General features: G+C 44.6%; 4 protein-coding genes across 4 annotated transcripts; 1 reads left to right on the top strand and 3 right to left on the bottom strand.

The window, feature by feature from the left end:
* Positions 1–1,400: 1,400 nt before the first annotated feature.
* AOL_s00215g277 (uncharacterized protein) lies at positions 1,401–2,300 on the bottom strand (the record flags this gene model as incomplete). The annotated part of the gene is made up of 3 exons (XM_011129479.1): positions 1,401–1,679; positions 1,744–2,173; positions 2,248–2,300. 3 exons carry the CDS (start codon positions 2,298–2,300, stop codon positions 1,401–1,403), a joined length of 762 nt encoding a protein of 253 aa, XP_011127781.1.
* A 1,196-nt stretch (positions 2,301–3,496) lies between these two features.
* AOL_s00215g278 (uncharacterized protein) lies at positions 3,497–5,643 on the bottom strand (the record flags this gene model as incomplete). The annotated part of the gene is made up of 6 exons (XM_011129480.1): positions 3,497–3,698; positions 3,764–4,095; positions 4,164–4,326; positions 4,417–4,431; positions 4,522–5,132; positions 5,209–5,643. The coding sequence occupies 6 exons, from the start codon at positions 5,641–5,643 to the stop codon at positions 3,497–3,499; spliced, it is 1,758 nt and encodes a 585-aa protein (XP_011127782.1).
* Positions 5,644–6,866: 1,223 nt separating this feature from the next.
* AOL_s00215g279 (uncharacterized protein) lies at positions 6,867–8,752 on the top strand (the record flags this gene model as incomplete). Its single annotated transcript, XM_011129481.1, has 5 exons — positions 6,867–7,108; positions 7,233–7,567; positions 7,650–7,802; positions 7,868–8,398; positions 8,478–8,752. The coding sequence occupies 5 exons, from the start codon at positions 6,867–6,869 to the stop codon at positions 8,750–8,752; spliced, it is 1,536 nt and encodes a 511-aa protein (XP_011127783.1).
* A 2,045-nt stretch (positions 8,753–10,797) lies between these two features.
* On the bottom strand, positions 10,798–12,642 carry AOL_s00215g280 (uncharacterized protein; the record flags this gene model as incomplete). Its single annotated transcript, XM_011129482.1, has 6 exons — positions 10,798–11,238; positions 11,334–11,654; positions 11,729–11,937; positions 11,988–12,314; positions 12,374–12,450; positions 12,512–12,642. 6 exons carry the CDS (start codon positions 12,640–12,642, stop codon positions 10,798–10,800), a joined length of 1,506 nt encoding a protein of 501 aa, XP_011127784.1.
* Between the last annotated feature and the right edge of the window lie 613 nt (positions 12,643–13,255).

Genomic DNA, 13,255 nt, shown 5'->3' on the forward strand with positions numbered 1-13,255 from the left:
TACGAGCTTGCAAATTTGCTATAGTAAAGCTGGCAGATGTGGAGACGAGGGAAGCACTGGATATCAATCAATACGGGAAAAAGATGCCGCGTCAATTAATTAAAAACATAAAAATTTTTATCTTCACATGTCTTTGAATTCAAATTATATTAAGATAACGTTTCCGGCTTCTAGAAATTCGGGTATGAAGCACTGCAATTGGATATAGCTTACCCTTGCAGTTCATGACGGATTATGTGAGAACACTCACACGGGACTAGTTTCCGACATATTGCATCGCATCGCATTGCATAAAAAAACTCCTGGGTCTAAATCTTACGGTTGGCTAGTTAATTGTTAGAGTTAAAGATCCCCTCCCCGGGGAGCTATTTCAGGGTCTACAACGATGAACTTTTCGAATCCAGAGGACCTCGGAAAACTTTCCGGGGAGCTTGTCAAAATACTATGTCTCAGTAACCCGTAATACGAAATTTAAAACCAGTTGTTTCGGGGACATAGATCCACTATAATATTACGGCGCGCGGCGGGAATCGCACTGAGACCTTTTTGCTGACGATTCTCCATGCACATGTAGTATAACATCTCGCGTGGGGGTCTCATAACCTGGAAACATCCTGCCCAGGGCTGAGCAGGCTGCCGTGTTATGCGGCGAGAAAACCTGCATTGACCCGGTATATGCAATGATCTAGACACCCGGTGTTACCCTGCTAACTTAGCGTTAACGTTAGCAATATCTAAATTTTAGTTCTGGGGCCGTCGGCATATGAAACACAGAAGAAAAAAAAAATCTTCCAATAGCAAACCTATATCTCCAAAAATTCGACGAAGTAACAAAATTATTTTTGATAGACGGCAAATTCCGGCAGAGGAGGAGAAGCTTAAGTCCGTCAAACTCAGCCTTGACAAGGTACGCAATCAATTGCCTATCTGTTAGCCTCCGGAGATAGGTAGTCTGCGGAACGTCGGGTCGGCCATTTTTTCGATTGCGACAGGTCCGGATTCCAACATTGCGCTTGTGAAAGGCTTCATGCGATTTTGTCAAATTGGGGGGGTAAGCTTGAATTCGATGCTCTCTGTTGCCAAAAAAACTTTATGACAGATATTCTATCAAGTAATTTCAGGAGGATAGTACACCCGTATACGTACATGGACTTGTACATTTTCAATTTTTGATAGAACGAAGGTTTTTGAGCTCGAGTCGTGCCGCAGGGCTGAGAAACTTAACTCTGCCTTCCAGGGTAGTTACACAACATCTCGAGCTCCTCGTTTTCTGCAACACCCGCATATACATGTACTCTAATCGCACTTCTGGATGAAATAACTTGTTATAGAAATATTCGAAACGCATGTACTATTAAAAAAGAAAATCCCATGACCGCATGACTAGTTACAAATCTCATCTACAAGAGCTTCTTGGCGGGTAAAGGGTCTCCATTCGCATCAAAATTCTTTTTTACAACATCTTGGAGCTCTCTGATCGCAAATTTCTTCTGCAAGAGAGAACTTGCCATCTTGTCGCAAGCGGCATCCCAATCTGTAGTCCACTCTGGGAAGAACGGCTGATACCCAAGCAAGCTACCAATGTAATATCCAAGAATGACTGTAAGCCAATAGCCAAAGAAATGTCTGAATGGAACCCACCAAGGAGGCGACAGGTATGAATCACCAGCCTCGAACATCTATTTTATTTTTGTTAGCACTGCAGCAAAGCTACCCCGGGTCTAAAAACTCTCGAAAACTTACACAGCAGACTTGAATTAGATCAGGGGCAGTGCCACGCATCATCATATCCTCTTGATAGCCATACCAATTCTCAAAGAATGCTTGATCAAGCTGGTAGCTTCTGGCATTAGTACTGGCACTAATAAGGAAAACGACCTTATCATTCTTTTGTCCCGGAGTTCCCCATAGTCTGTGATGCGGGCCTGGCTCTAGAGTTACTTCTCCATCTTCAGGCGTCAAGATGTGTTCGACGTCGTTTATTTCTACTGTGAGCTGCCCGGAAATCACTTTGAAGTATTCGTATTGGTTGGGATGGAAGTGTTTTGGAGGTTTCTTCCCAGACTTCTCAAGAGCCTTGACACGATGATGGTTGACGTTTATAACGGTGTGGAATAAGAAGCATCTTCCTTCCGGGGGGTCCATCTTGGTAACGACGAATGCACCCTCGAATCTGGCATCGGTCTCGTCGTTAGCAAATACCACAAAACCAATGTGTTGGCACGTAGACAGCTTCGCTCCACTTACTTTGTGACTGGGTTCTGACCCGCCGTATACTTCTTTGGAATGCACGGTGCCATTTTTGATAATGATCGTCTTGTATGTGATATGCGCCTATGGATAGAGCTCTCAGAGCTTTAGTTTTCGAAGAGTATCTAGTTTATCGTTATAGATGTAGAAAAGTAGACTTTGGCTTTTTTTTTTTTCCTTCTGAGAAGCGAGAATAGCTTATTTTATTTCTTGCGAATTCGAAGAAATCGCTGAATTATTTCGGCTTTTGAATGAACGTCAAGTCAGCGTTTTCAATACAATGTCCTTAGATCTTTCGATAGTGGCGTGAGGTCTGGACCCGGCTGGAATGGAATGAATTATGATACTAATGGGCATGTAGTTTTCGGAGAGCCACTGAAGTCAAGGTGAGATAGAAAGGGTACCGGCATATGTTTTCCTATTTCGCATAATCGTAAAAAAAAAAAAAAAAAAAAAAAAAAAAAAAAAAGGGAGAGAAAATGAATGAGTTCAGTGCCTCAAACCGAATTCGTATATGCAGCTGAAAAAAATTGTACAGATCGCAGCTGGGGAAGCGAGGGCTTATCGTAAAGCTAGTCATACATACTGTGATGCTTCCTGTGTTGGGTCAGACCCCGGGATATATTCTATTCCTGGTCGCCGAGACTTTGCCTTCGGCAGATGCCAAACGTGTGACAACACACCTTTTTTTGGTGGCTGACCCGGCGTCTGGCTTCGAGACTACGCCGAGACCCAACTTGTTGGATTTCGGTGTCGGCGGGCGGTCATCCCGGGATAGTTTGACGATTTACATTGTATTGGCAGCACCCCAGAGACACACTTTGCCTCAAACCCCTGTACTACAAGCAAGGAGCGCTGGCAGGGTCGAATTTTCTGAGCCTTCAGCCTAGTATAGAAAGCTTAAGCTTAGAGAAGGGGGTCAGCCAAGACAAGCTAAGAAAAAAAGGAAAATATGGCAAATTCTACCCTTGATAATGCGCGAGATGGGATTTCGAATTTTCGAGGGGATGGTATTTCCAGAAAAGGGTCCCTAATCATTGCCCCTAACGATAGCACGTACGCACTAAACCTCAATGATAACGACAGATGTAAGACGGTGTCTTCCAGAATCCTTAGCATTCGTGGCATATCCCGTATTCAAAAATAAAGAAATTATACGAGCGGGTTTTAATTATGTGAATTCTAACGTAAACGTAAACTTTGAGCTAAAGGCCCTGTCAACGGTGTTAACCGTCGGCTCTATGGTCTATTTCCTAGGTACAAGTTTAACCTTGATCTGTTCAAACAAGTTAAGCGTAATAACCATCCTGCTGCGCTGAAGAGCCGCCCATGCACGATCGAAGGCATCCCTGTGGGTTTCTCCAGGCTCCAGGACCAACTCCATCCGATGCTCTCGAAATAATGCGAGAAATGTCGCCATGATCTCAACTTGGGCAAAACGTTTTCCTCTGTGGAGCAAGATAGTCAGCTGTGATTATTGATAATATAATGTCAGAAGTGGGGTTGTGCTTACGGGCAATTCCTTGGCCCCTCTCCGAAGCCAAGATATGTCCCACGCCGATAGAGCCTGGCAGCATCCGTGTTTGATCCGGAGAGTTGGAGGGTATCTTGTGGGGAAATTCCAAGGGCCTCCTGTTTCTGAGTTTGATACCAACGGGATGGCTTGAATCTGTATGGCTCTGGCCAATATCGTTCGTTGTAATGGACACCAATTGCGTTCAAAGCGACCATACTCTCAGGTGGGATGTCGACGCGTTGGTCTTTGTAAATGAACCAACTGTCTACGACATCTTCTGTGGACTTCGGGATATATGGTGTGACGGGGAATAGACGTGTGGCCTCATACTAGAAACGTGAAAGCATTAGTAATTCTGACTTGCAGCTGTTTTCTCCTTTCGCAGCCTGTTTCTTACCAATACTCCATTGGTTTTTACCATTTTTGGGAAGACTTCTTCATATTTCAAGTCGTAAATATTTCCGACGCCTTCGAGAATTTCGTCGATTTCTTCGAAAATTTCCTCTTGGACATCTGGATGCATTGCAAAGAGAAACAGGGCATATTCAAGAGATCTCGCACTATAGTCATTGATATCAATTAGTATTCGGAACCATAGGGCGATCGAATCGATATAAGAATGACTTTTAATGATTGAAATGAATATTTACCTTGTTTCATGGCCACTATATTGTAATAAAGATACCCAGATATGTTAGTCATATGATAAAGAGTACTAGAGACATAAGTACGGAGGTGAGTTAAGAGTTACTTACGCAAGAAGGAAAATGGCGCTGTTGCCCATCACAAAGTCCTTTCGGACACCAGTTTTACTAACCGAGGCCGTATCGTAAGCACTTCCACCCTTTGCTTGAGCTTCGGGGTCGTCACTTTGCAACATCGCTGAGAGCAAGTTTTTGCCGTCTTCGCCATTCTGGAGTTTCTCATCTTCGATTTGAATAAGCTCCATCATGTGTCTTCGCATATTCTTGGCAGCGACACCAGCCGTTTGGGCTAGTTTGGGGCCATATTTGTAAAGCCATTTGGGGCAGTAGGCCATAATTGCGATATGTTCAAGGAAGAACTCGGATGCTTCGCGGAAACTCATTTCGTAACCGGTGGGGATGGCATCTTTCTGCGCCGTCCATGGAATCTGGACGCCGAAGGAAGCGAGGGTAACTACGTGAAGGGCCAACTTCATACAATCCGAGCCCATCTTGTGAATGATGCCCTCTTTGTTTGAGGTAATGTTATCAAGACCGGAGAGCCATTCATCTCTCATAGCGCTAGCTTGATAGAGAGAATCGAACCATACCACCTTATGATTTGGTTCCGTGAAAGTTTTGTTTGTTACTCTCCGGTGGAAGCGCCATTCGTCATGCTCGCTCTGAAATTGTGAAGTTCTTGTTAGCTAAATCTTTTCCAAATCGATAGTTCATTTCGTCATTGATTTTGGGACTTACTGAAAGAATGCTGGGTCCGAAGTAGCCCATAACTTTTACAAAGCTCTTGACTGGGCGTGGGAATTTTGTTCTCTTCTTCGTTACTTCGCAGATGACATCTGGATCTCCGACAAAAATTGAAAGCCCACCAGGACTCACCACACAGAAGATGTCGCCCAAGTCCTCGTGAACCTTATTTTTAGCATCGAAGTTCCATGATGGTCTCGAGTACTTGACGAGCCAGCCAAGTCTGAGGGCCTTCAGAACAGGCCAGGCGATTTCTTTGACGAGAAGCCATACCATGCTCCATTCGTAAACCGCTGTATACACATAAGGCAGCCCAGTAGCTATTGCCTTTTTACGGTTTACATGAAGCCCATACAAAGGTTTGATAACATTGTAAGCTATCAGCCCAATGGCCAAATGTGTATAAGAGATATTCTCTATAATCGTCATCGATTAAGTTGCAAGTTTGCCAAAGACTAGATTCAAATTAGTTGGGAAAACTTTTACTGTCAGTTGACATGTAACTGAGCCTTTGGTAAGATTTAAAAAAACATACCCTCTGCAATGCTCTTTTATGGGATAAATGAAACGAGCTTGGATTCAACTATGTAAGAAACTGATGCACGTACTGCGAACACGACTTAATTCTACTGAGTCTTCTTCGCGGGTGGTAGAGAAGGTTTACTAAAAGCAAATTGTTCGCAAGTGCGAGCTGCAGCGATAGCTGGCATAATACGAAAAGCAGATAGCCAGACGAACCCCACGCACATTCAAAACTAGTTTTCCTATCAAGGGGCTTGTTTTCCGATCCATATTAAGGTACAGTAAGCCCGGCGAAACATTTCCGAAAATTAATATAATATCTATGCTGGAACCATCGGCACAAAGCTGTACTAACTAATACTTCTTTTTTCTAGCTTTTCGTTGCAGTGCGTCGAATACGACAAGGTCAGGTTGCCGGTTGGGACCCGGGATTGTGCATCGATGCATGGTTCGGGGAGCCCGCCTGGCCCTGGGACCGACGTGGGAACTGCCGGACCCCATAATGCAAGAAGCAAATCCTAGGATCCTGGCGGCCCAAACGGAGACAAATCTCGGGATTAGTTCAAACAAGGGTCCCTCCAAACTTCAAATGATATAATACGCGGCTCCGAAATCGCCAGATGCAAAGAACTAAATGATTGGATGCTTCGACTTTGGAAAAAAGAACCCCCTTTACAGGGTTCAAGTCACGTGGAATTATATGACATAGGTCCTCAGCTCTAGTCTCATACTCAACTCAGCCTCGTAATTTCAGAACCCGGCTGCTCTGAATATTTGGATTTTTGATCGAGATGAAAAGGCTGTATGTAATGACTGCAACGTTAACGTAAGATGATTTGGAGGCGTTCGCATCTTAGCTTTAGCGAAACGAAGATACCCCTTCAGCCTCAATTGAGCCATTGTAATTATAGATCCATAGTGGTCTGATTGAGACCGGTTTGAGGCACGAAGGGTAAAAAGCGAGCGCAGTTAGGAGGATTCAGTCTGTTTTAAAAAGTGGCAGTCGTGGCATCGATAGAACGTGAAATTAGAAAGCGCTTTCTCCATACCCAGGTAGTTTCGAGTTCATCGACCAGAAAATCTCAAAATCATCTATTTTGAAGTATCTTATTCTATTGTCATTCTTCCCGATGCGGTTTACACTATACGGGCTTCTGGGGTTTGCATCCCTACTTCATGCTGCACCCATTGCCGAAAATCTCTCCACAACCCTCAAAAGTTTGAATGTCAATCCTGCAGACTTCTCTCTGTGGGACCAGAGAAACTTTCTAGGAAACCCTCGATTGACCTGCGTGGTCCTCGAGAAGTTGTTTGGTTCCAAGTCTACGGGTGTCTATGAAAGTGGCTATACTGCGTTGACAGAAATAACATGGTAAGATTACCTATCGTTTACCCTTGTACTGGACTACTGCACCTCGATGATCAGTTGTTCGAGGCATATTGGTTGTAGACCTTAGCCGAATCAAACGGACCCTACTGAAACCCGGATCAATTAGGTCTCAAACATGTTGGGTGAATCCTGCTTGTATCGTTTCTCCAGCAAATGCCCAGGATGTCTCGAAGGCAATAATTGTTCTTCGGGCTCTCCAGACCAAGTTCAGCGTTAGGAGCGGTGGCCATATGGCAAATCCCGGATTTTCGAGTGCAGGGCCTGATGCTGTCTTGATCTCACTCAGCAACTTGACAAAACTCAGCTTGAGCTCTGATAAGTCAATTGCTACTATTGGCGTGGGTAATAGATGGGGAGCTGTGTACAATTATCTTCAGCCCTACAACGTAACAGTCATCGGTGGAAGAATCGGGACTGTTGGATCTGCACTGGTCCTAGGCGGTATGTGTAACCAACCTATTCTCTTAGCGAGGGGTCCGTTCAGCTATCTAACGAAACATTTTGCATCTTTGTCGCACCGCAGGAGGGCTGAACTACTTCAGCGGACAGTTTGGGCTTAGCGCGGACACCGTCGAAAGGTTCCAAGTCGTTCTATCCGATGGCTCGATTGTTACTGCGACTCGCACAAAAAATTCAGATCTTTTCCAGGCCTTGAAAGGAGGCTCTGCTAACTTTGGTAGCCTAACCTTTATTTTTACCCAAAATGGGTCGGAAACCCAACGCTGACACAAAGTTGTACAGGAATCGTCACCGAGTTCGACTTGCGGACAAGATACTCAGGACCTCTGTATTACGAGGCTGTCTTGTATCCTGGAGACCAATACCCTGCATTGATGAAGGCTCTTGTCGAATACCAACGAAATGGCAGTCTCGACACTAAAGCTTCACTTGTCACTTCGTTCCGTGTAGAAGGTAACTTGGTGGTATTCTTGTACCTAGACCCGGTTATTCGGCCCTCAGCCTTCGATCCTTTCTACAGCGTGCCTTCCATTCCATTCTTCCCTCCTGGTTTTGCCACAATTACCGAGTTGGTCGCCGCTCTCGGTATTGGGTTTTCGTCTGAACCGGAAAGAGATGCCACGCGAGTAACCAGCTTCGAGACTGACGAGAGTATTCTAAACTACTCCTACGGCATTTGGCAGCAGGTTGTTGCGACACTCCCTGCTAATGCCTCATTGGAGTGGGTGCCCCAGCCAATCGGAGCCGGCCTCAAAGCTAAAGGCGACCAATATGGCGGCAATATACTCGGACTCCCGGCTAAAAACCACATTTGTAAGTCCTCGAATTTACCCATGATAAAATGGTGTAATACTGGTAGCGAATTCCGACTAAACAAAACAATCTGAATTAGGGCTCGATATCGTGGCAAAATGGAAGAATCCGGCTGATGATGCCTTCGTCCTCAATGCGAGTAAATTCATTCTCGACAAAACCGATGCATTCGCGAAGTCGAAAAATAAATATTTGCCATACTTGTTCATGAACGACGCTTATGCTGACCAAAAAGTGTTGAGAAGCTACGGAACTACAAACTTCAACAAGATCGTTCAGGTTTCGAAGAAATACGACCCGTCTCAGACTTTCCAAAAGCTGCAAGGGAACGGCTATCTTTGGACGAGAGAGTGATTCAGCTATTCCCGCTCCAAAAATAGTCGCATCTAAGTTGGAAATTTTAGGACTTCGAGTTCGATTTGATACAAAAATGCATAGATCCTGTAACCATTATATTACCTATATGTATACAAATGTATAATTATACCTTGTCAGTTTAGTTTAAATCTCTTTTAATCTTACTCAATCATCTTAAACCAATCTTTAATTCAGACCAAAGTAAGCTGTAGACGTCTTAAAACTGCAAAATTGTTACTGGGTCAATGTTGCATGCATGTTGGTAAAGGCCGGTTGGCTAACATTAGATCAATATCTCAGCCTTGAGCGACTTAAAACGATACTTAATTGCGGCCCAAAGGAAAATTTTGACAAATATTACGTAGAGTGACTTCAACTAGTACTACAATGATCGGAAAATGATTCCGCTTGAATTCATGATCTTTGCGTTTCCTTTCCTCGCGTCGCTCAAATGGAAAGATCCTGTGGTGTCTCAAGTTTACTTGCATATCGTTAGGACCGTCGATGACTGGCAAATTGACAATACAAAGAAGCAAGTGTTAGTTTCCATTACTGCTTACTGTGTAAGTTGGCGTTATTTACGCGAGATCTCGAGAGGCTTGCATGAATATCATGGGTATACCGAAGCCTCAACTGGAACTGCGGCAGAAGCCAGATTACGCGGCTGATATGCTCATCGCTCGATCACATTTAGTGTTGTTACTATATACAAATTCGTCTTCACCCTAGCGAATTGCGGTAGTTGTTAGAAAACTCTAATGTGGCTAACTTGGTGGTGCGGAAATCGGGCCGATTGTTTTCTGAGGTACCAAGAGCCTCCCTTCCCTGCCAGAGGAACAGGTACTAATATCTTACGTACTCACACGGCGAACTCGATGCTTGTTGCACATGCGAATGCCAAGGCAGCCCTGACATTTGCGAGCTATGCATTGTCGGAGGCGGCCAAGGCAAAGTGGATAAGAATTTCCCCGTCGAGAAGCTGGAAGTAAGACATCGGTGGCTTGCGGGATCGGTACGAGGTCTCCACTTTCTATGTAATCGGCGTCGCCAAGATATACTTAAATTCAACTTCCCACCCAATACAGCCGAGACAGGCCCACTTGCTAACCTTTCCCGGGCTCTGGGCCACAGGTCCAGGGCAAATATCCTTGTTGATGCTGCATGAATGGCCCAGAGTGCCCCATAGCCCGGACGGCTCCAGAGATAACGGCCTCACTTTGCGCCGGGCCACAACTCCACATTGCTTTTATTTATTTTTTTCGATGCCAGCATGCATGCTTGATAGCATCGGGAATTAGACGGGTTCTATATTAGTTGAGGTAATATCGCGCCATTGACGTTATGCGTCAAGGGCATGTGAATTCCGACGGCCCTCGATATTTTTCCTTTTTTCCTCTCTCTTTTTTCCTTTTTTTTTTTTTTGCTTGTCGAGATTAAATCCTACAACCTGTGAAAATTATCGTATTTCCGATTAAAAGCGCACCCAACTGGAACATTGCATTGGTGGGGCTGTGAATCATGATGGTCTGCACAATAGTTCTCGCCTTGCAGATATCATATCACCGCATTTGTGACAGCGGTTGCATTGTTATCGTATCATAATTTTTTCCGTTGATACCATCACCAAATTACACTACGGTAGTTGCAAACGAATTTTACTTTCCAGTGTATACATGTAGGTCGTCAATTAATATTCGTCTCCACTTGAACCAGAAAAATGGGACGTAGGCTACCACGGAGAAACAGAATACGGGGTGTTGCAGTATGGGGCTATCATGGGATATCCTGAAAATATTAATTTTCCACGCACATGCTAGACTAGCTCAAGGGTAGGTTTTAACATAGCTATAGTGCAAGGACTAGTTCCGGCATTAGTAACACTCTTTGTAATTTTCAACCCTCCATTGGACAGTTTTACGGCAAGCGGTTGAGTGAAATGGTTTGAGATTTTCTATTCCTGGAGCCTCCTCCTAATCTACAAATTGAAATATCCTTACAACAAAAAAAAAAAACATCAGAGATTTGGAATCCCGTTTAGCCCTTTACTCGGTTCTTTTGCCGGTCCATGCTTTGAATGTGCCCTTGAATTCTGGAATTACCATATCCCACCACTCCATGTCCTTGGCGGTGGTGTTGTAAAGTTTAAGGTCATGTCGCCTAATGAGGTACGCCATGATCGTGTAAAGCTCCATGTGCGCTAGATTAATTCCAATACAGGCCCTGGTGCCCTTGGAGAAAGGAACCAAGAATTTGTTCTGAACTGTCATTTCGGCGGGATCTCTTAGCCAGCGTTCCGGATCGAAGACTCTAGGATTCGGGAACAAGTCTGGGTTAAAGTGAATGAGGTATATAGCCATTCCAATGCGTGTTCCTGCAGGAACAAAGCGGCCATCCGGGAGGTAGATACCCCCTGGAGGTACCAAACGTGGTGTTCGAGAAGCCGCCGCTGAGGCGTATCGCAAAGATTCCTTGATACAAGCGGTCTTCACATGAATGGTTAGCCTTGATTGATAACATTGAGCCTCCAATTGGGCTACAGATTGAGCTTTGGGTTTCACTCTATGAGGGATTTTCTCACCAGGTATGGGAGCTTCTCCAATTCTTGATATGGGGCAACAGAGTCAACTTTTGGCAAAATTGTCTTCAGCTCAGCCAAGAGACGGTCGTAAATTTTAGGATTGGTTAGAATTTGGAAGAGCCCGACCATGGAAGTAATTCCAGTAGTATCATTGCCGGCAGACACAAGTGTGATGACTTCGTCCTTGATACCTTGCTTCGACGGTACCTGGAAACCTTTGTCTTCGTTAGGTGTCAGAAGGCGCCCGATAACCGTGGGGAAATTTGGCTTGTCTCCGTTTTGCCACTTGTCAACAAAGGAATTGATATGACCATCACTCAACTATATGCACCGTTGTCACATTAGCCATTGATTCCATATTGTCCAATTGTGCCTAAGACCCCGAGAATACATACGTCTTCAAGATGGCGGCCCATTTCAACCGTAGGGGAAATATGTCGTGCAATAAAATATGGGAGACCTTGGAGAAGCTTCACGAAGGGGAATGCCTTAATGACATGGAGGCTCATTAGGTAATTTCTAAAGAGGCGCACGGGAATCGACATAAATCCTGGATCTTCAACGGCTCCAAACTCTTGGCCGAAGGCGAAAGTTGTAACCATATCTGATATCGTCAGTTCAAGTCCTAACGGCTATACCGAATATTTGACTCACCCATAGTCAAACTTTTCAGAGCAAATTCCATTGGAACAGGTTTTCCAGCTTGAAAGTGTTCCTCAAGCTTGCTCGACCAACGTTCGACCTTGCCCATAATCATGGGTTCTAGTTTCAAAATACTCTGCCTTGAGAAAAGCTGCTCCAATGCACCACGGCGGATTTTGTGGAGGACTGGGTCGGTTTCCGCAACAGTAGAGGATGGAGCACCCAAAACCTTGTGCATCTCGGGGTCTTTGTAGTATCTGGAACCCAAGCGGTAGAGCTCGTGATAGTATCGCGGGTCATTAACATGAATTTCATTCGGTCCCATCCGAACAGCAGCACCTGAGATATGATTGTTAGCTCCATTTTTGCTCTCTCGATAGACGGAAAGTGATATCTACCATGAACTCCGTGCAAGCGCTCTACTTCAAAGAGACACCCTCCTTTGTGTGGCCATATATTCCACCATGCTTCCCAGCTACACAATGGCGGAAGTTAGCATGTTTTCTCCAGTTTAATTTTGATATAGTTTTACGTACTACTCAGATACTGCAGCTGCTTTTGGGCCAGGGAACTTAGATAGAGGATGGAACCATATCCGATATACGGCTAGCCCTATCAAATACACGATATACCCCAAAGGCAACAAGAGGAGACTGAGGGCAAACATCTTCCAGTTCCAGTCTATTACAAGACGTGGTATCAAAAATTGAAACCAGAATATTATTTTTCCTCCAAAAAATTAAAAAAATTAAATAAAGATTAAATCTTCCTGTTTGCAGCAAATGTAAGCTTGGTTTTTGGTGGGTGTTTGTAAAGCAGTGCATTGCATCGTGTAGCACGTAGTTTATATATACGCTAGGCAGAATTGCAACAATAACTACAATACTATCTAGCTAGCTTCAATGCAATCTCAGCTCTAGAACTACCGTACTCCCCAACGAAAGGTTTGGTTTTTTGTTTTCACTTCGGGCGGAAGCTACAGAGTCCCCTCCAGGCCGCGACCAAGGGATGTAACACCAGGGCTACCGTGTACCTTTCGGTTGGGTGGGGGGGGGGGATTGGGCAATGTTGTATTATAAGGCGCTGCAGGGTTTAAGATGAACCCGGTCGTAAGCAGCATAAGCCTCTGCAGCATGTCACGCAAGACAAGTTTAATTCTTCCCATGAGCTAGCTGCATCGTAGCTCGTCCTCGTAATCCCCCCCACCCTGTTATGAAGCACCAATTGAGTACTAATTATATGCGACTTTGATTTCTATTCTAACCATCTGCCGCTCGAGC

The sequence above is a fragment of the Orbilia oligospora genome (genome assembly GCF_000225545.1).
Source record: "Orbilia oligospora ATCC 24927 unplaced genomic scaffold scaffold00215, whole genome shotgun sequence".
NCBI lineage: Eukaryota > Fungi > Ascomycota > Orbiliomycetes > Orbiliales > Orbiliaceae > Orbilia > Orbilia oligospora.